Here is a 22429-nt window from a genome sequence, read left to right on the forward strand (position 1 = left end):
GCTGGCTCACTGTCTTCCTTCTCCATCTGGTTGCCCACCGCTCCGCTTGGCCCTGGAGGGTCCTCAGGGATGGAGGCAATTAGGACAGGAGGTGTTGTGGAAGACCTCTGTCCCAACACCTCATCCTTAAGGACAAACCAGGGCCAATAGCAGCAGTGGGCTTTTCACTGACTCCCTCTCCTGACCCTGGATACTTACAATTCTAAAGTTAGAGGGAATAAAAAAGAGTTTACTAAACAGAGAAACCAACAAGACTTTTAGAAATATTTTTTATTTGTGTGTGATATGAGAACTTCTGAACAAACTTTATGTTTCTTTTTCATATTGTCCCACTTTCTTTTGGCCTGCAAGGGGCTGACCTTCCCCTGTTGGACCATCTTCTCCAGAATTGTCCTAAACAAGCAAAAGGAAAGAGGGAAAACCAAAAGAAGTATGTTAATCACTGGATGGATATTTATGAAAGTTAGAAAGATAGGAGTTTTTGAAACTGGACAGAAACCGACTGCAAAGAATGTTATTGTACCTCCAAGCCACGGTGGCTGAGTTTTTAGCTCCAGTAAAAAGGTGGTCATTCTCACCCCTGAGTTTAATAAACTGACCCGTCTGCTCCTTTGTCCCTAAACAAAAACAACAAAAAAAAACATCTTGCTTAATATCAGTGTAAAAAAAGTCTTTTTTAATTTTACATTTGTCTTAATTTGCAGAACATATTAAAAATATTTCTATGCAAATGCCTAAAACAAGCTCTTTCAAACTTTTCACTTCTTTACTGAGATTTGCTTACATTTGAAAGTGTATTTCTCTTCAGCTGTACCTGGAATCATGAATTATAATGCTAGCTGAATTATAAATATACTTTTAAAAACTCATATAGCACATTTCTTCATCAAAAATGCATATTTAAAAGCTTATTTACTCTCAATCACACTCTCCAGCGATACAGTAAGATTACATAAAATTGTCCATTTATTCAGGTTAACTTTAATATCACCTGTAATGTCAAATCGACTTACATGAACAAATGACACAATACATTAAAATAATACTAACACAAACTGTTAGAAATCACTTGTGTTTAACGTTCACTGTGATGACTGGCAGCAGGAGCTCAGTGCTGAAAAGTCCGGTCAGATCTCTCCGGGGCTAGCTTGCTGGCGAAGCAAGGCAGCAGTTACTACGAGACAAGGAAATGTAAAAAGAACAAAGGCATGTGTAAGGAAAAGGAAAAAGAAAATATATATATTTCTGCTTTTATTTTTAATTTAGTCAGGATTGGTCCTCCATAACCCATCCTTCCAATCGGTTAAAAGAAGGACACATTTGTGTTCTGCATTTGACAGACCTTCCACGACGCACTGTGATGTAATGGGCCCACAAGTACGGACTTGGAAGGATCCAGCCCCTGAATTGGGACACACCCTCGGCCAGCACATGGATCCTCCTCCTTCCTGTTTATTGACCAATAGTAGAGGAGCTGGAGAGAAGAAGGCAGCCCTCCTCATTTGCATAATGAAGGAGAAATGCATACGGTAACACATGTCTAAGGAAAAGGAAAAAGTAAATGTATACATTTCTTGATGAAAACGCATGTCTAAGGAAAAGGAAAAACAAAATATATATATTTCTGCTTTTATTTTTAATTTTGTCAGGATTGGTTTTAAAGGATGACATAAACATCAAAGTGTATTTAGACAGATATATTCTAATTTGATCCTGGTTATGATACAATACAGTAAAACCAGCTTTAAATGCCAGTTAGCAAAATAGTATCTAAGAAAGCCCAGCTAAGATAAAGTTCATGGAATCACTAATTACAGATTACAGATGTTCCAAATAAGAGGAGCCTAAGAATTCTATCAAATTGATTTACATTAATTACCATATTAATTTGATCCTATAAAACACTGTAGTCAAGTTCAGTTTATTTTGGCAATTTGTAAAGTTTTCTATTTAAGGAAACACAGCCAATGAAATCAGATCACTGACTTTGCAGCAGGCACTCCCCCTGAGCAGGCAATTAGCAAAAGAGGAGAAAACTCCCCTTTGACAGGAAGAAACCTCCAGCAGAACCTGGCTCAGTGTGAGTAGCATACATAGTCTATAGAAAACACAGAAGCACTGGTCCAGAAGTACTTTCTATGTTAAAAAAGTAGAAGAGTTAAAAAAGTAGTAGAGAGTTAATGGCAGCGATAGTTCTTTTACAGAGGAGAAACAAAGCCAAACAGCTAAGCTCTGAGCCAGTACCAAAATATGTGGGATGATTGCTTCAAAGTCAACCCCAGTGACTGTCCACTGTCGCTACATGCTCATCCAGCCAATTGATAAAACTTCCACCTCTCTTCTCTAGGACAATGGCGCTTCTATCAGTGTTGACAGTCTAATTCTTGCAAACACACTCAGACTTACATTCACACCCTCAAGATTCCACTGTACTCTTGCTAAATCTTTACTTATGTGTGTGTTGCTTACCCCTGCTGAGGTTTTTTGTACTACTTCAGACTCTATTCTGCTAAGAATAGAGTCTGAAATATGATTTTTTTCCCCCTCCTATCTTACTTTACCTAAATGTGTGATTTCATTACTTTTCATAGATTTTCAGATTTCTCAGAAGGATTACCAGCAAAAGCCAATTATTATTAGTATTTGAAAATTTGACTGAGGCTGTTTTTACACCAATGACCAGAGATTTTTAGATTTCTTAGAAGGATTAATAGATTTTTAGATTTCTTAAAAGGATTTATAGATTTTTAGATTTCTTAGAAGGATTGTATTACAACACTTTCATACCAGTGAAAGCCAAACATTATTAGTATTTAAAAAGTTTGGACCTACCAGTGACCCAGCTTCTCTACTTAGACTTCAGTGAGCGGCCATGACTGTTACTATTTGAATGGTAGGACCACAGCTGTCTCATACCAGCGACCTTAAGGATTAATATTATCATTTTTCTTCTAGCACAGGATGAATTCCTTACCACAGAGGACTTAATGAGCTAATTACCTCTACTAGAAAGATTGGATTAGAACCAGCTCTTACCGGTAAACTCCCGAGGATTATTAGTGTCATTTTTTGATTAGTTTTTCTGTGTTTGATTTTCTGTATCATTGTAATGTTTTTCCTCATGTACAGTGCTTTGAGTGCCTTGTTCCTGAAAAGCGCTTTATAAATAAACCTGACTTGACTTAGATAGAAAAACTTATTAACCAATCTGAATAATAAACTGAATTTGACTGCACTGTTTGATAGTTAGGATTAATTGGAATGTACAGGGGTTGGACAATGAAACTGAAACACCTGGTTTTAGACCACAATAATTTCTTAGTATGGTGTAGGGCCTCCTTTTGCGGCCAATACAGCATCAATTCGTCTTGGGAATGACATATACAAGTCCTGCACAGTGGTCAAAGGGATTTTAAGCCATTCTTCTTGCAGGATAGTGGCCAGGTCACTACGTGATACTGGTGGAGGAAAACGTTTCCTGACTCGCTCCTCAAAGACGCTCAATAATATTTAGATCTAGTGACTGTGCAGGCCATGGGAGATGTTCAACTTCACTTCCATGTTCATCAAACCAATCTTTCACCAGTCTTGCTGTGTGTATTGGTGCATTGTCATCCTGATACACGGCACCGCCTTCAGGATACAATGTTTGAACCATTGGATGCACATGATCCTCAAGAATGGTTTGGTAGTCCTTGGCAGTGACGCGCCCATCTAGCACAAGTATTGGGCCAAGGGAATGCCATGATATGGCAGCCCAAACCATCACTGATCCACCCCCATGCTTCACTCTGGGCATGCAACCGTCTGGGTGGTACGCTTCTTTGGGGCTTCTCCACACCGTAACTCTCCCGGATGTGGGGAAAACAGTAAAGGTGGACTCATCAGAGAACAATACATGTTTCACATTGTCCACAGCCCAAGATTTGTGCTCCTTGCACCATTGAAACCGACGTTTGGCATTGGCATGAGTGACCAAAGGTTTGCCTATAGCAGCCCGGCCGTGTATATTGACCCTGTGGAGCTCCTGATGTACAGTTCTGGTGGAAACAAGAGAGTTGAGGTGCACATTTAATTCTGCCGTGATTTGGGCAGCCGTGGTTTTATGTTTTTTGGATACAATCCGGGTTAGCACCCGAACATCCCTTTTAGACAGCTTCCTCTTGCATCCACAGTTAATCCTGTTGGATGTGGTTCATCCTTCTTGGTGGTATGCTGACATTATCCTGGATACCGTGGCTCTTGATACATCACAAAGACTTGCTGTCTTGGTCACAGATGCGCCAGCAAGACGTGCACCAACAATTTGTCCTCTTTTGAACTCTGGTATGTCACCCATAATGTTGTCTGCATTTCAATATTTTGAGCAAAACTGTGCTCTTACCCTGCTAATTGAACCTTCACACTCTGCTCTTACTGGTGCAATGTGCAATCAATGAAGACTGGCTACCAGGCTGGTCCAATTTAGCCATGAAACCTCCCACACTAAAATGACAGGTGTTTCAGCTGCATTGTCCAACCCCTGTATGTATCTGACTTGAAATCTGTGTAATTAGATTGAATTTATTTTAGCCCATTTTTAAGTTACCAACCTTTCACACAATGCAACAGGAAACAACACTCGCCAATTATTTTTACGTCTGCCTTCCTCCCTCCCTGTTGAATGGAGTAAGGGGGAGTCTGTCAGGATTTGTGTAGCGGAGGACCCCGGAATGCAGACGAGCAGGCAGCATGACTGTAAATGAAATTATTTAATTAACAAAAACTTACTACAGAGGGTAACGGCAAAAACAGACATAGGCAGGCTGGTGAAACGGGCTGGTCATGATCAACAGGACAAGACATGAGCAAAGATGGTGATCCAAAATGTTTCCCATGAGGAATGAACAGAATAGTTGTGTATATATGGAGCAAGAACCAGGTGGAACGAGGAGACCGAATGCTAGGTGCAGGTGAACCGAATGAAGATGATTGAAAACAGACAGGAGAGAACAAAACGTGGCTGGAGCAGAACAGAAACTCTTGAACACAAACTAATAGAAACACAACTAGTAAACTATGAAATGAAAGCATAACCAGAACCAAAAACCTTACTTGACAAAACATGAACTAGAAGACAAAAAGAAAAGCATGTTATGGGAAAATTCTTTTTAGTGCTCTGAACGTTTCTTTACCTATCTCCTCTCTGACCTCTGTGTTTTGTTATCCTAGAGGAGTTGGTCTGTAAATTCATTATCAGGAGGTTTATGGTTAACACTCCCTGAATGTATGCCTCAAGGGATGGTAGATGGGTGCCCTCATAAATAACTTTGTTACCTCTGACCCAAGGTGGGGTCTGGGGATCATATTTCTAAAACTCTTTTAAGTTGAGGTAACACCCACATACTGTTTAAATACTGTCTATAAACTCTTGTTCTGGGCTCTGCCTTTCTGACTTGCTCAGTGACAGTCATTCAAACGCTGAATACTTTTGAATAAACTTTATAAGATAAAGTCCGGTCTTTCTCTTGTTAATGAGTTGATTTTTCTCCCACGTTGATAAGAAAATCCATAACAAGCATGACCAGAAAAATAATAAACAGAAGCATGATTCAAAACCAACCAAGAATAGTAATAAGAAGAACCCAAAAAACACCTACAAATCATGACAGAATCAGGTTTAGCCTAAACCAGCTCAGTTATGGTTGAGGTGCAAACACACCCTCCATTTCTGCTACCTGTGCGACCCCTTCTCTTTTCCAATGGTTATAATCAGTCTGACAGAGAGAGGTATCCCCAATTCTTGTGGTTTTTATGATAACAACGGCCACCAGTGGGCTCTAGATGGATAAACTTTATCAGTTTATTATTTTACTTAGTACCCCTATATAACCCTTTCTAAAATGGACAAACTCTAATGCTCAGTAGTTTATTCTAACCTCCTTAACAACCCCGCACCATTCCAAACCCTTTGTGAAGTGCCTTGAGACGACATGTGTTGTTAATTGGCGCTATATAAATAAAACTGAATTGAATTGAACTGAGAACATAGTAGGCCTACATTTGTGGCAGGACTAGCTTATCCAGTTGTTTTATGTAGGACAGAGGCAGGGTTAAACACACAGGACCCAGTGCATCACCTACAAAAGCCCCCCAAAAACATCATGAAAAAATCCGCCCCCATTACACTTTATGAAACTCTAGGAACCATCAATAAACCTTCAATCTGAGAGCTCAAGTGCTCTGTTGGGAACATATGCAACAATCAGAGCTCCGATGATGGAGCTTCATTATCAAAGCTTTGATGATGATATTGCTGCTGTTAAAGATGATATACAAACAATGTGTAATAGTGAGTTTTACCTTTACAGATAAACCAGACTTTTGTATGAGCTCCAAATGGTAATCATTTGGAGCTCATGGTTTTTAGACATTTTGGGGCAAATATTCAGGGGTTAAAGGAGGCAAGGAGTAACTAAATATCTGACAAACAGAGCAGGAGAGAAGATGAGACTGAGACAGAACCAGAGAAAGGGCCTGAAGGACAGTAGTGCGGTAGTGCTAGAAATAAGGCTTAACTGGCATCTCTTAAACAAGTTGAAAGAGAACATGTGAAGCATGAAATGTTTCCAATGATCCACATTACAGTAGCAAGGCCACCTCTGAATGACTAAAACTAACAACAAAATGAAGTTACAGTGAGTGGCCTAGCCAAAGTCTGGACTTAAATCAAACTCAGATACAGTAGTATGACCTTAAACAAAAAGGTGTGGTTGATGATTTATATGTCACTTATCTGAATGATCTGGAACATTTACATTAACAAAAAAGCAAAAAAAAAAGTAATCGGCAATGAGGCAAAAACCTTTTCACAGCACCATATATCAGAATACCAGCTAAGTTGATTGCTCATCAAATTCAATAAATTCAATAAATGAATTAACAGAAACAATTTCTGTGGAAAAGTTGCTTCAACCAGTGCTACACTGCCACACAGTGGAGAGAGTAGGATGTTACATCTCCACCAAATTTTCTGCAGCCAAGGCAAAATAATGTTGCTTGTGGTGAGGCGTTGAGGGTGAGGTTGTGTACCGTAAGCTAAAAAACTCAACATTTTCAAAGCATGTTGATCAGTTTCTTTTTCAGCATATTTAAAAAACATTTTTTATGGCATTCCCTGCCATAATATACTGTAATATTTACTTTCATTAAATTTGTAATTATTATAGTTTTTTTTACCTCTTGCTTTAATCATTCTTGCTGTTTTCTTTAGTCTGAGACTTTGTGCATCCTCTCATATACTGTTTGGACAAAAAGAGACACCACACACTCCACTGCTGTTTTCTTAAACTCCAGGAAGTCTATTGTGAAATTATTACTTGAGTGTTTTTACACCCTTTGCTAGTACTCCAAGATAACATCATCATCCTTTTTGTCTTGCAAAACCTGCAAGTTAAAATAACTGACCTCTCTAAAACACCTTTATGCAAGTCAGTGTGTGAACATGGCTGTCTGCATAGGTGTGACCATTCCCATTTTTACGAGGGAACCCAGGATATAACTTTTGTGCCCCAGTTAAATTCCTGACCAAGTTTCTAAAAAATCTTGTGGCCACATAAAAAGATTAAATAATAAAATTTTATTGAGAAAATAAAAAGGAAAGGGTATAGAATTATACACTGTAGCTTTCTGTTGCTTACTGTGAAAAAATATTTACCCCTAAGAGAATTCTTATCATCATCAAACTAATTTTACTTTCAAACAAAGATAATCTGTACCAATACAAAAGCTGTTTTAGGATGTTGGTTTTCTTTAAGAGATTTGGTAATAACCTGTAATTAGTCCTATTATTATTTTCTTTGTGTTTTGGTTCAGTGTCACTAGCCACACACAGACCTGATTACCACCAACCTGTAGAGCAAAGAAAATACTTAAATGGAAGCTGTGTGAAAACATGAAATAGGCCTAAAAATCTCAAAAAGCCTGGACAATGGAATCATGAATGCTGCTCTCTTGCAGAAGGAGAAAGTCTGGCCATTAATTCAAGACCTTAAGCTTTATCACTTGGGTTATTCAGCAGGGCAATGATCCAAAGCACACTACTTTGAAAAGACAGTTCATGCTGGAAAACCCCCCAATGCAGTTTAAAGTGATTCTGCGAAGAGTTTTTTACAGTGAAATCGCACATAAGACCTGGTTGGTATGAATAGGTTATTCTCTTAAAAATAAAACGTCATTTGAAAACTGCTTTTTCTGTTTACTCAGGTTATCTTTGTTTGATATTTAAATTTGTTTGATGATCTGAAACCTTTCAGAGTGGAGAAAAGGAACAACAGAACAAATCTGAAACAAGGGGGCACTTATATTTTCACAACACTGTACATAGTAGTACATTCAAAATTGTATACAGTATGGATATCTGTTGGATGGGTGCAAAAACTTGTTATCACTCATGTAAAAACTTTGTGTTGCAAGGCACCTGCACTATGCCTTCCTCCCTGTGTGTGTGAGATCATTGTTATCTCTGTGTGAACCAGCCTCCTTTCTGTCTCACACATACACACACACCCTGTCTGAACTGTCTGTTGAACTGTGTATATAAATAAAGAGATAGGGTGTCAAAAACTTGGTAGTTTCACTGCAAAGTGGGCTACCCTTGCTGCAAGTAACTCTGACTGTATCGTTCTTACCTCTGAGTTGACTAAATAATACCTAACATTTATTGGTCCTTCGAAGCCGGATTAATTCAATAACCTTATTTCTCTTTGCTTTAACAGTGACTCTGGGATCCGTGGGGGAAGCCTGACGTCGAGCGAAGCACCGCTGCACAGCCTCCTTTAGCCGGAGTGGCTGAAAGTCCCGGTGTGTGTGAATTCACACCTGGCCAGTGGGTTATCGCCTTCCTCGGCGCGGGGTGACTCTCACAGGGTCCAGAGAGTCACCAAGAAGTCAACTCCGAGGTGAGACAGTTTTAAAATACAGTTCATAGGAAAAGTACTTAAAAGTCGTTGGTAGTGCGTCGCCGGTAAGGACGCTGCATTCGAATGGTTTTATTCCACCGTGAAAAGAATAGTGACAAATTAAGGTAGGGCCCCGCCAAGAAGGGGGCCAAATAAAACGACTAAGGGTTATTCCCCTGCGAGGGAATAGAATAAGCGCTATAAAAGTAAAAAGAACGGAGTAAACTGAGCTCATAAAATAACACCAAGTTAACTTAGAAAAATTACAAGGTACCTGAAACTAACTGTGTGACTGTGTTGTGTGTGTATGGAGGACTAAGCATTTTAATAGAATCATAGCAGGATTCTGCTAGTCCTGTGTTTTATTTTACCCAGATTAAAACTACGTACTGGTGACTTTGGAGATTCAGGTCGGATTTCATTCCAGAAAATTAACACCGCTGCGAATTAGTCGCAGTAGAAGGCCGTGTTAATGTCCTCTCCTTAAAGTCTCATGCCAATGACCTTTTATCTGGGACATTTATACTACAATTAAACTAACATAAAACATAATGGGGAAGAAACAAAGTAAACTAATTGACTTAGAAGGGGAGGTAAAGTTTATGGAGAACTATGTAAAAGGAGCAGGTATGATCTGGAATAAAAAATAAAAAACATGGGTTTTTGGGCAAATTAGATACAAAAGGATGTCTTAAAATTACAAGGGGATCTAAAATTAGAAATAATGAAAACTAAAAAGATAAAAATAACAAAGAACAATGGGGAAAGAACAGAGAAAAATCTCTGATTTAACAGAAATATGTACACGATGGCATAAAAATATGGATTTTCAGGTAACTTAATTATCACTGAAATCCTAAAACTACACGGGGATCTTAAACTGGAGATTATGCATTCAAAAGACTCAAGAGACAATAAAAAACCTTGCCAGATTATAATTTCAAAGGGGACCTCTCAGTCCCTGAGTGCACACAGTTGATAAACAGATTAAAACAAAAAGATGAATAATAATAAAAAAAAAACAATAAGAGCAGCTTTTAACTGACATAGCCATAATACTGAGGCCTTAAGAAAAGCACAGAAAAAAACTTTCAGCTTAACTGAAAACAAATAAAGGAGGGCGGACCGCCACCCATCCCAGGTTAGAATATCAAGGTAGCCCCAAATTATAAAGACTAAGAGATGGTTTTAGAGGACGTGGTAAAATAAGTTAAAAGAGGAGATGACAATGTGGACAACATGGAAACTGTCCAACTGGACAACCCAGTGAACAATGACTAGAGAAGAGAGAACAGAATGTTGTTAAAGAAGTAATCTGAGAGTAAAAGATTTTGTAGGCAAGCATTAGTGAGAAACAGGTGCTTCAAAAATCATTCTATGGTGTTATACTACCAACAATATCATGATAAAATGCAAAAGATTCATTTTACAGGGAAATAATTCCATATTTGGCTCAGATTGTTTGCATTCTTGATTTTTCCTCTTTGAGAGAAGTTAAATTTCAGCTCTGTGAAACGACCTTGACAAAGAGATGCAGCTGCCTGAAAATAAAAAGATAAAACTTCTGCAAACAGCAGAAGCCTGTCTCTGCTGAAAGGTCTGAAAAAAAATTGTAACTCTACCTCTGCATGTGTCAAACTCAAGGTCCGCGGGCCAAAACCGGACCCCAGAAGTTTAGTGATTCTCTAGAAGTAGAGCCTTTTAATATGGTGATTGTGTGCTTGAATGTTATTTTGTCAATCAATAAGCAGTTTTGTCTACATTCTGCCACAATCTGCCTTTTGAAAATGTTTTGAATCTTGCTCTTTATGTATAAAAAAAAAAGAAAGAAAAGAAAAATTGGCTAAAGTCTGCAGACATAAAATGAACCTGGATTGAAGCTCTAACTAAGTTTATTTAATCTGAGATATTCTCCAAATGCAACAGTATATGTCAGTCTACATGAGATACTAACAACTTCACCTACTGGTATAATATAAAGATCTGAATGAATATGTGAAACAAACAATGATGAAAGTTTTTCAACAGGTGATGCTCATCCAGGAGGAAGACAGTGTTCCTAGGAAATGCAGCTCATTCATTAACAATCAATTTTTCTCCTATAGGTGGAAGTTTTGCTGACTAATCATAGGCTGGATCTATGAAACATTATGAGCACAGACCAAATGACCAAGGTTCTGACTGACTTATGAACCTCACTGACCTGACAATGATAACATGACACCCAACAGGTAACACCTTTAAGGTGGACCCACTAAGACCACCTTATTGATTCTTGGTGAATAAAAAAAAAGAATTGAAGCGTTCAAAACAGACCTTGTGGAAACAAAAGGGGGAGGAAACGATGTGCATTTTAAGAATAATAGAAGTCAAATTATGTTCAAATTTTTGCAAATAAAATGACTCTGACAGAGAAATAATTAAGTAGTGTGTGAATGTGTGTGAATGGGAATGACTGATTTCATCATAATGCATCTTTGAGGGACTTTAAAAGCGCTAATAAAGGTCTGATGTTCTGATGATCTTTGCCAAATTTATATCTTAATAAGGTTTCCAGAATCTTTTTCGAAAAATCATATAAAGATGGCAAAGGTTCTACCTGTATTAAAAATACTGATAACCATAAGAAAGTTCATAGATCCGTCTTCAATTTTTCATAATTCTTTTACAAACAGGTTATTTAAACTTTCATGTGGCCAAATGTCTGTATTTGACTTTCTGTTTTTGTGAAATAAATGTCTGTTTATGTTATGTAAAAATTAGAGTCCTCAACATACCATAATAATATTAGGTCAGTTCTCTACGGTAAAACAAAAAGATTTTAACAGACGTTTAGACTTTTTCCAGTCAGGTTCAAAATGATTGAATTAGACTCAAACTTAACATAAGATGAAATGAACCTTAACAGAATTACTGGACTGGACTGAAATAGAGAAAACTTGATTTAATTGAAACAAACTTTAGTTACTTGAACTAAATACAAAGCTGACTGAAACTGTATGTTGTATCTATAAAACTGGGTAAGATAAACTAAGATTATAAGATATAATATGCCCTTCATTTTTTGTGTTCATCAGTGAGTGAGTTTTTATTTTTTATTTTTAATAAGAACTAAACCAAGCATTATTTATAATAATAGCAACTACCAAAAATATTGATCTCATTTTTAAATGTAATAAGGACTTACTTTATAAAATATGATAAAAAAGAATAATAAGAATTTGGAAAAACAGAGGCTTTAAACCTCTGCAGGAACAGCACTGACACTGTCAAAGGTAGAACCTAATACAGGAATCTGGAAGCTCATTCTGGCGTGGATAGTCAAAGTCCATCCAAGGACACATTTAGATGAGGCAGAGGGACAAATACAGGGTTTAGCTGAGAGCAAAGAGAGCAACATGTATCCTGTCCTAGCTGCTGTCCCACCTGAACTGTGGTCCCAATCATCAACTGATGTAGGGCTTATAAAGGGGTTCCCACCATACAAGGTTAAACTAATATCTGAAAAAAGGCCATTAGTCCGCCAATACCCCTTAAAGCCAGAAGCTGAAGAAGGTACTAAGCCAGTAATACAAGATATGTTGAAGTCAGGAATATTAAGAGAAGCACCTGACGCTACATGCAAGACATATCACACTGACATCGCTATTATTATCACAGCCAAACATAACTCTAAAAAGATGTGCCCTTTAAATCCAAGTACTCTAATACCTACTGCAGAAGATGGAAAACCACATTCTTATAAAGCAAAAGTTGAAGAAGACACCAAACCCAGACAAGACATTTCTCAAACCCTTATACCAGATTCATGTGTTGTGTTTGTAGATGGCTCAGCATCTAAAGATGAATATGGAAAGAATAGAGTTGGTTATGCAATAACAACCATCGATAAGATAATAGAAGCTAAATCTCTACCCAATACATGCTCAGCACAAACAGCAGAATTATATGCTGTAGTAAGAGCATGTGAATTACATGAGGGACAAATACTTACTATATACACAGACAGCCAATACGTTTTCAGATCAGTACATCACCATGCTAAGATTTGGCAAAATAGAGGTTTTAAAACATCATCAGGGACAGAACTAACTCATTTCAACCTATTAAAGAGAAAATGTCAGATCTGCTATTTATAGACACAGACGTGCTGAAAGACGCCCAACAGTCAGCAACCAAGACAGAAATAAAGGCCTGGCTAAAGAGAGGAGCACAGAGAAAAGATGACATCTATCAGATAGAAGATAAACCAATCCTCCCAAAAAATGTATACAACACAGCGGCTACAGTGACACATTGGGAAGACCCACGTGTCAAGGGGGGAATATGTCACATCTGGTAAAGCATTAATGCTACACTATAAATTTTTCTGACTATGCAAAGAATTTTTGCAGATCATGCATAATTTGTTGCAAACACGGAGGAAGAAATATTGCCTAGTTGTAATAGACAAACCTAGTTACACATTTCTTCCCCACATATGGTATCCCACAGATTATAAGGTCAGATAATGGAACTCATTTTATAAATAAATTAATAGAACTAAGTTCTAATGCATTAGGGTTTCAGTTAAAGATTAAGGAAAACAATGGAAGAAACAGGGAGGCCATGACCCGAATGCCTATCCCTGGTTAAATTATGGATGAGAATAACTCCAAATCAAACTGGTCTTACTCCATTTGCCACCTACTGTACATCATTGTATAACTCCACCCACTATATTCTGAGTCTGAGATCACGTGACACCAAGTTGCTGATGTGAATTTGTATTCTCAAAGAAATAGTACATGGCAGACCGTTTTCTCTGCCCTCTGACATGAATGAAATAGAGAAAGCACAACAGGAAACTTCATTAGCTGAGTGGATGAATAAAATGTTGCAGACAAAAGAAGAACAAATGTCCAGTGGTCTGGCGATAATCTCTGCTCCTATCCCACAGAACGACCTGAGGCCTGGAGACCTGGTCCCGATTAAGACACTCCACCGGAAGGATTGGAGCACTCCTCGGTGGAAAGGGCCGTTTCAAATACTCCTGACAACGCCCACAGCTCTGAAAATAGCAGAGAGGCCTTCCTGGATCCATAAAAGCCACTGTAAGCCAGTTTTGCCGTTACAGGAGCCAAACCAACTGACGGGGTAGCAGAGGAAGTCCGGGTTCAAAGGAGTTGGAGGACCCATAGGGCCCAGCGTCTCAAACCGGTGAAGAAAACAGCTGATCTGCGCCCAATTATAAAATGGCTCTCTGTAACATGTGGACAGGACTGATAAGCCTGAGCTTAATTCTGGTAGCAGGACTCTTTCTCTGTCTAAAGCAGGATCCACAGGAGGTGATACCGAACCAGAAGAGATGGACATCAGACGGGACCCATCTCAGAACACTGACGGAAGAACATGACGCACATCCATTCCTACAGAATTTCTGGTATCGTTCACGGTGGGATATGCAACACTGAACCAGGTAGAAATGCACGAAAATGAAGGGGACGATTATGATGACATGTTGTAAATAAATCACATCAAAAGCCTGAGTGTACTCATACATTGTATTTCATAAAATGACCTTACAGCAGAAAATCGAAAGAAGTTGTTGCTTAAGTGAAATGAGAAAAAGTACAATGATGACATAAACAGGGCAGATTTTTTAATTCCTTTATTATGTTTCACTGTTTTCATTAAGTATTATTCTTTTATTTTTATGATTTCAAGTATTATTCTTTTATTTTTATGATTTCAAGTATTATTCTTTTATTTTTATGATTTCAAGTATTATTCTTTTATTTTTATGATTTCAAGTATTATTCTTTTATTTTTATGATTTCAAGTATTATTCTTTTATTTTTATGATTTCAAGTATTATTCTTTTATTTTTATGATTTCAAGTATTATTCTTTTATTTTTATGATTTCAAGTATTATTCTTTTATTTTTATGATTTCAAGTATTATTCTTTTATTTTTATGATTTCAAGTATTATTCTTTTATTTTTATGATTTCAAGTATTATTCTTTTATTTTTATGATTTCAAGTATTATTCTTTTATTTTTATGATTTCAAGTATTATTCTTTTATTTTTATGATTTCAAGTATTATTCTTTTATTTTTATGATTTCAAGTATTATTCTTTTATTTTTATGATTTCAAGTATTATTCTTTTATTTTATGATTTCAAGTATTATTCTTTTATTTTTATGATTTCAAGTATTATTCTTTTATTTTTATGATTTCAAGTATTATTCTTTTATTTTTATGATTTCAAGTATTATTCTTTTATTTTTATGATTTCAAGTATTATTCTTTTATTTTTATGATTTCAAGTATTATTCTTTTATTTTTATGATTTCAAGTATTATTCTTTTATTTTTATGATTTCAAGTATTATTCTTTTATTTTTATGATTTCAAGTATTATTCTTTTATTTTTATGATTTCAAGTATTATTCTTTTATTTTTATGATTTCAAGTATTATTCTTTTATTTTTATGATTTCAAGTATTATTCTTTTATTTTTATGATTTCAAGTATTATTCTTTTATTTTTATGATTTCAAGTATTATTCTTTTATTTTTATGATTTCGAGTATTAATCAACATTTAACTTTTAATGGTTGCCGAGGGCGGCGGGACCGTATGAGTATTTCCCACAAAATATAATCTGTTTACCGTCCGTGGGTTTCTGCTCATACAAAGTATTTTTCTTATTCGTTTTTATATTAAATGTTTTTACTTGTGATAAAAGGAGGGACTGTTGGATGGGTGCAAAAACTTGTTATCACTCATGTAAAAACTTTGTGTTGCAAGGCACCTGCACTATGCCTTCCTCCCTGTGTGTGTGAGATCATTGTTATCTCTGTGTGAACCAGCCTCCTTTCTGTCTCACACACACACACCCTGTCTGAACTGTCTGTTGAACTGTGTATATAAATAAAGAGATAGGGTGTCAAAAACTTGGTAGTTTCACTGCAAAGTGGGCTACCCTTGCTGCAAGTAACTCTGACTGTATCGTTCTTACCTCTGAGTTGACTAAATAATACCTAACAATATCCAAAACAGGAATTTATAAGTTAGTCCATATGACTTTTGAACTTTTGAATGGGAGTACCGTTTTGAAAAGAGATCATGTAGTTTTGAAGAAGAGTTGAAGCAAGTGATTTAGACCATACGTTCATTACTCTAGTAGGCCACTTTTTTTTATATAAGTGTTTCTTATTTTTATATATCTCACGATCCACAACCTTAACCTGAACACACCATCCATGTGCTCAAAAATTTACATTTTATTTTATACTTTTCCATTCAGATCTTGTGCCCCTTTACAGCTTTATGTCTGTCCTGTATGTCAGCTGTAGCTGTGTAATGGACTGGTCAGCTATGCAGGCTGTAGGCCCAATAACTGCCGGGATAGGCTCCAACCTAGCAGCAACCATGTTGTTTTCTTGATTTTCCCATCATTCCCTGCCTGTCTGTATTTTAGTAGATGTCTACCTGCCAAACCTTTGAGCTCTGATGAGAGATTTGCCTTTTTTTCTTTATCTGCTTGCTTTATCTTTTGATAAAAGATGTTTTGGCAGTGGGGACAGCACTGTTTGTGTTCAATTCAATTCAATTCAAAAATACTTTATTAATCCCAAAGGGAAATTAAATTATATAAGTTATATATATAAGTTATTATATAAATTATGTTATATCATGAATTAATCACCAACTGGCATAATGTCATGCAGACCTATGAAAAATGTTAATTGCGGTCAATTACACAACACTGCTTGTTTCAGACTTTCATCCCAAAAAAAGAAAGTCATACATAAATGTTAATCACACAAAAAATTGTTTTATTTACATCCTCTGTTTTTCCCCTTGGCAGTGGCAACAGCAAAACAGAATGCCTTCACACTAACAGTGACAGAGAGAAGAACAACGTTCATACACAAAGACAAATTTCCCCTTTTCGATTGGCTGCTCTGATCTGATGAGTTTTAATTTGGCAAATGGCACAGTACTGTTGGGAAGAAAGAACTGTTGGACATTAAAGCGAGACAGAAAGAGCTTGTGCTCTAGTCAGTGATGGTCATTCTGTTGGCTTAAGAAGGGGCGAGAGGCACCTGATGGCTCCTCCAGGTGCATTCCAGGAAGTCCTCAGAAGGAAAGCACAATGAGGAGGTAGGAGGGTTGTGGAGTCACCACATGAAGGAGTCATCGTATCTGTTGGGAGGCAAACAGAGAAAGACTGTCAGTGTCTGTTTCTTCATAATATCACATGATCCCTGGGTGTATGAGGGGCTTCACCTTGACCTCTGATCTCTGCTGCTGTCGCCTCCAAACAGCAGCTCTGCAACAACATCCTCCTGAGCCGAGCGCTTTCCGTATCTGCGGAGGCGAAAAGGCTAAAATTAAATTTGATCTTAAATCCAATTACATGTAAACCTCAAGTTTCCTCACAGATAATGTGGTTTCAAATCTACAATAACTCTTATGTGACATATGTTATCATTATTGGTGCACATAGCCAGGACTGATGTTCACATTATATGTTTCTGAGTAACGGTATGAAAGCTGTGTTACAAACATATATCTCTGAACAGGTTGCAATGCTCATATTTCTCTGGGTTGCTGCTTCATTTAGGCCTGTGTTTCTATTGTCCTCAGCCTTTCCAATCTATTGTGTTGCCATTAAACATTTCCTGTAATCTGAATGCTCTACGTTTAATTGTCACATTTAAATTTGAGCATGTCTGTGTATATCTCGTGTATAAAACATTCCCAAGTCTGACTGTGCCTTATCATTTAATTGATAAATGTGTGGCATCAGGGGATCCTATGAATGTAAAATCACTGGTTTACCAGAGAATGGATTGTATGTGTGGTTTTCTACAGAGCCGAACAACACAACACCAACAGAGCGAGCTGCAGTTCCTGCTTTCCCATTAACGGACCCCATGACCACAGCACCCAATCTTACGCTCCGCTTCTTCCTCTCAGTCTGTCAGTGTATGTGTGTGTGTGAGTGTGTGTGTGTGTGTGCGGCCTTGTCGTGGAGGCAATCAAGCTAGCAATACAAATGTGCAACCCCAGCTGGTACCATCTCACACTGTAAGACGTTTGCCATGTCTGATAATGGCCAGTTATTGGCCATAAATCTCCAATGCTGGTCCTGCCCATATTTTCTATCAGCATGATAATTTACACTTTCATCCCAAGTAGAATTTGGGGAAAAACTGAGGTCTTCAAACTCCATGTGCAAACACACTTACCTAAAGCTCCAAGGTGTTGTAGGGTGGTACCTCTTTTCAGGAAGCTTCTTTGATGTCCCAAAAACCAGTCCATTTATATTTTTAGAATTGATTTTATTTAGCAATCCACCAATAAGGATATTCTAAACCATTTTTAATCTCCAGTTTTTATTACTATTGACCTATTGAAACAGATTTTAGCCAATTCTGTTAAAAACATAGTTATAAATACATTTAAAATAGTGTCTAACAGCTCTTTGTTTCTTCTGATTTCATTTTGAATCACCTCCCTTATTGTGAAAATGCCTAACATTGATTATACTTCTTTCTATAACACATCTGGGACCAAAGAGCTGTTACTGCAACATGGTATGGCTCAGATTTGGTGCCTGATTTATGCCAAAAGCATAATTAAACTCCTAAAATCCTTTCATATGTTTTGGTTTTGACAACTCCAAGATTTCATTACTGGTCCAGAAACACAAAATTCAAAGGAAGCTGGAAACTAGTTTACTAGAAACTAATTTCCAGTAAACACACCAGTAATTGCACTCTTATATAGTTTCCAATATGTAAAGCACCAGTATTCAAATGTAATGCTTGTAGATGGAGCAGGAGTATGGGAACAGTAACTTATGTTATTGGTCACTGGTCATTTGTTTTTGGGAAGTGTCCTGGAAGGTATTAAAAAACACAAATGTGTTTTTCACTGCAATCTTTCCACTTTCAAATGTCAATAAGCTATTTAACTTTCATGAATGAGAAGACAATGGCCCATGAGCCAGACCACTTTGAATAAAAAAGCCAGACACCCGGTGTTTGCATGCAGCCGAGGATATACCTGAGAACCTGGGCTTGGGCCTTGCTAACTACATTTGGGATTCTTTCTGGGTCCATCTTTATAACTTTTATTGCTCTGCTGCTGTTGATTTGAAGGCCTGGAGGTTAAGGCGAAGGGGTGATAATCTAATCTGTGGCTCTTCGGATAGATACATGAACGGAAAAATTTCCACATTGTCAAAGCTGTGGGCAGGAGTGGGAATCTGTTTGCTGTTTTGATGTAGTTAAAAGGAAATATATGTCAACTAAAGTAGAAAAGTAAAAGTAAAAGAAAAAAAAAAAAAACTAAACTAAACTAAGTTGAAGGCTGATGGTTTTACTTTAACGCTACTTCAACGTTTTATAACATCTTGAGTTTTTTTATCTACTTCCAAAACGGTGGCAATCATTTAGTCTTAAAAATGTGGATTGAAAAAGTGTGAATGCCAGTCAAATTTGATTTCTCCAATGCCATCTTAAAATCAATTAAGACTAAAGAGAAGATTACAATGTCCCCAGAATTAGATCATCTTAATGTTATAGTTCTTTAAACTTTTCTTTTACTGTTTTAAATGACAATCCTTTTGACATCATCAATAAAACTAAAATGAGATTTGTACATCCACCCTAAACAGCTGTGCTCTGCTGGACATGTAGAACACATACAGACCTCTGCCTGGTGATCAGGTTGATATAGTGTCTCAGGGCAGTGTAGTACTTGGCCAGCTCTTCAGGCGGTGCATCCTCACCAGGGTTCTCTGGCTTTGGAGGATAGGCGTCTGCTAGTGCTCCCAGGCAGACCAGCACACACAGCACAGTGGCCACCAGCATTGTCCATGGTTTCAGCATCAACACCATCTGTGACAGACAAGATGTAAGAGTTTAATATAATATAATATAATATAATATAATATAATTAATATATGTATGTTCCAAAGGTAAAAAAATAGCTCAAGACACTGAATTGACTTTATGTCAGTGCCCCCAGGACAGGACATACAAAAGAAAAAGAACAATAAGAAAATTTAAAATAAAATGGATTCACTTTGTTGAGAAAAACATATTTGGACATTATCCAAAAGCTTGTGGGTTATTAAGCAGGTTTTGTTAATTAAAAAAACATCTGTCAACAGTTGTTATCGCTCACAATTTTTGGACGTTGCTGAGAAGTACATGTGGCTAGATGTTCATCTAAATATCAAACTAAACTAGAACACCAACATCATTGCTGGGTGCAAGAAGCAGAAGAGCCAACTCAGACCGTTTAATGTGTGCAGATCTATAGTCCATATAATTTATTATAACTATAAACATCTGCCACATGCTGGTCTCAGGTTTCACCACATTTTAAAAGTGTTTACTTCTAATTATGACTGGTTAGATTCACGTTTTGGTTTATGTTTTTTTTTATTAACAATATTTAAAATGATAAAGGTTCTGTTTTTATACTCATTGTCTGTTCTTTTTAATTATTTTATTTAAAATGCATAACCAATAGCTAAATGTGGGATAAAAAAAAAGGCGCTCACACACGACTCCTATTTCCTATTTGATTTTATATTGATTTAAAAATACACCATCTCAGGGATTGCAATCTGTCATACAACCTGGCCCAATGACACCAGAACCAAAATCAATTTAAATAGGGTGTAATACAAAGTTTTAAATAAAATACTATGCTATTAAATTCAATTATACAACAGATTTTCCCATTTATAGAATTATTGCAACAATTCATGGAAAATTCATTATTCCAAAGAAAATAAACGGTTTAAATAAATGGGTATAAAATGAAAAACTGAGCTGGACCTTTATTATTATTATTACAAGTATTATTATTATTACTATTTTTATTAGTAGTAGTAGTATTAGTAGTATTATTAAAAATGTGAGAAAAAACGTGCGTGCATGGTTTCAAAACGTCCGATATAATAAAAACATAAATCCCTTATTCTAAGAATAGCTCTTCTCTTTGGACGGTAACGGCCCCTTAATTTTAATTATATGTAAGAAGATGGTGACTGTAACAAACTGCTGCACAGAGTTTAGATAATTCAGAGTTCAAGCTGGGGCTAAGGCCCAACTTGTCTCTGTGTGGAATAATGTTTTCTCTGCGACAGGAAGACAGCAAAAACATAACAGAACTGAAACCACTGTCTGTGGTGCTGAACGGGCTCCTAGCACCTTCTCAACGGGCTCATTAAACTCCAGATGTGCTCGCTGTGTCTGACACATCGAACAGAGACATCATGTTTTTACTACGAGGTTCAGTTAAGCGTCCGCTGAAAATTCCGGCCGTTTTACGACTTTCAAGTCTGTCCTAGTTTCAGTTACATTTTACTCAACACGCAATAGTAACGAAACACGAAACAAAAGGTACAACAACTTCATGGCTAACGCGGATTCTGTGTTCCATTTCTAGAGTTGCACAATTAAGTATTTAACGATACCTTGACTGGTTCAAATTTAGTGAGCAGACTGAGCTGCGTGGAGACTTACTTTAAGGAGTTACACGTAGTAGTTGGAGCCACAGGTGGTTTCTAACAGCAGCAGAGGCTCTAGATTGTGCAGTCTTCTTCTCTCTTCGGTGAAGCTTTACTCTGCAGGTCGATGCACCTTGGTTCCAACCTGCAGCTGAACTGATTTATATAGTTTTGTGTCAGCAGAGAAGGGAGGGGTTAAACCAGGAGGAGGTTGTAGGGGTGGTTGCTTTAGAGATTGAGGAGACCGAATGCGTCAGATGGTGCTGATGATAGAGACATTAGTAATGCGTCGGCAACGCACTTAGTTGTGTGTTTCTGATGCAGCCAACAGATGACATTTTAGGCCAAGTCACTCAGAAAGCTCAAGGAAAAAGTCGTGTTCATTGGAAATTTCATACTTGCGTAATGTGAAACAAAGTTACAGATGGTCCAAACTGGGTCATCCAGCCATGTTGAAGTTTTTGTTTTTGTGTGAACCAAAATTACAATATTCTCACAGTAACTTGACCCACATCTCTATGGCAGTAGTCTATATTTTAATATGAACCATAATTGTTTTGCTCCTGTAGAGAAAGAAGCATCTGCTCTAAAATGCTCTTTTTGTCATGAACTGAAGGTCTTGGTATGTTGCTGGTCACCTTAGTTTTATGTTCCGATCATTTTGGATTTTTGCTGTTTTATGTTTTCTGTCACACCCACAGACACACTCCACACATGGTTTACTCTTTGTTTAGTGATTTTTTTGTTCCTTCTTGTTTTATGTTCCTTGTGTTTTTTTTATTTTATTCTATTGTGTCCTATTTGAACCCTGTGTTATTTCTGTTAATTTGTCGCTTTCCCTCAGCTGTTCAGTTTACTCAAACCTACAGACACAAACTAAGTAAGACACAAACATAGTAAGGTTATGGAGATTACATACATACTTTACCAAAAATGATATGGTATCCATGTTCCCAGACATCAT

The 22429-nt window shown here is 37.1% G+C and overlaps 1 protein-coding gene across 2 annotated transcripts; it reads right to left on the reverse strand.

Moving 5' to 3' along the window:
- Nucleotides 1-16744: 16744 nt before the first annotated feature.
- Nucleotides 16745-21699, reverse strand: LOC124864619 (peptide YY-A-like). 2 transcript variants are annotated; one of them, XM_047359469.1, is made up of 4 exons: nt 21482-21699; nt 19653-19840; nt 17226-17300; nt 16745-17135 (listed from the first exon to the last, which is right to left on the reverse strand). In XM_047359469.1, the coding sequence occupies exons 2-4, from the start codon at nt 19838-19840 to the stop codon at nt 17111-17113; spliced, it is 288 nt and encodes a 95-aa protein (XP_047215425.1). In that variant the 5' UTR covers nt 21482-21699; the 3' UTR covers nt 16745-17110. The 2 variants fall into 2 exon arrangements, with proteins under 2 accessions (XP_047215425.1, XP_047215423.1); XM_047359467.1 differs by having other exon boundaries at nt 17220-17300.
- Between the last annotated feature and the right edge of the window lie 730 nt (nt 21700-22429).

The sequence above is a fragment of the Girardinichthys multiradiatus genome, chromosome Y (genome assembly GCF_021462225.1).
Source record: "Girardinichthys multiradiatus isolate DD_20200921_A chromosome Y, DD_fGirMul_XY1, whole genome shotgun sequence".
In the NCBI taxonomy this organism is placed as follows: Eukaryota; Metazoa; Chordata; class Actinopteri; order Cyprinodontiformes; family Goodeidae; genus Girardinichthys; species Girardinichthys multiradiatus.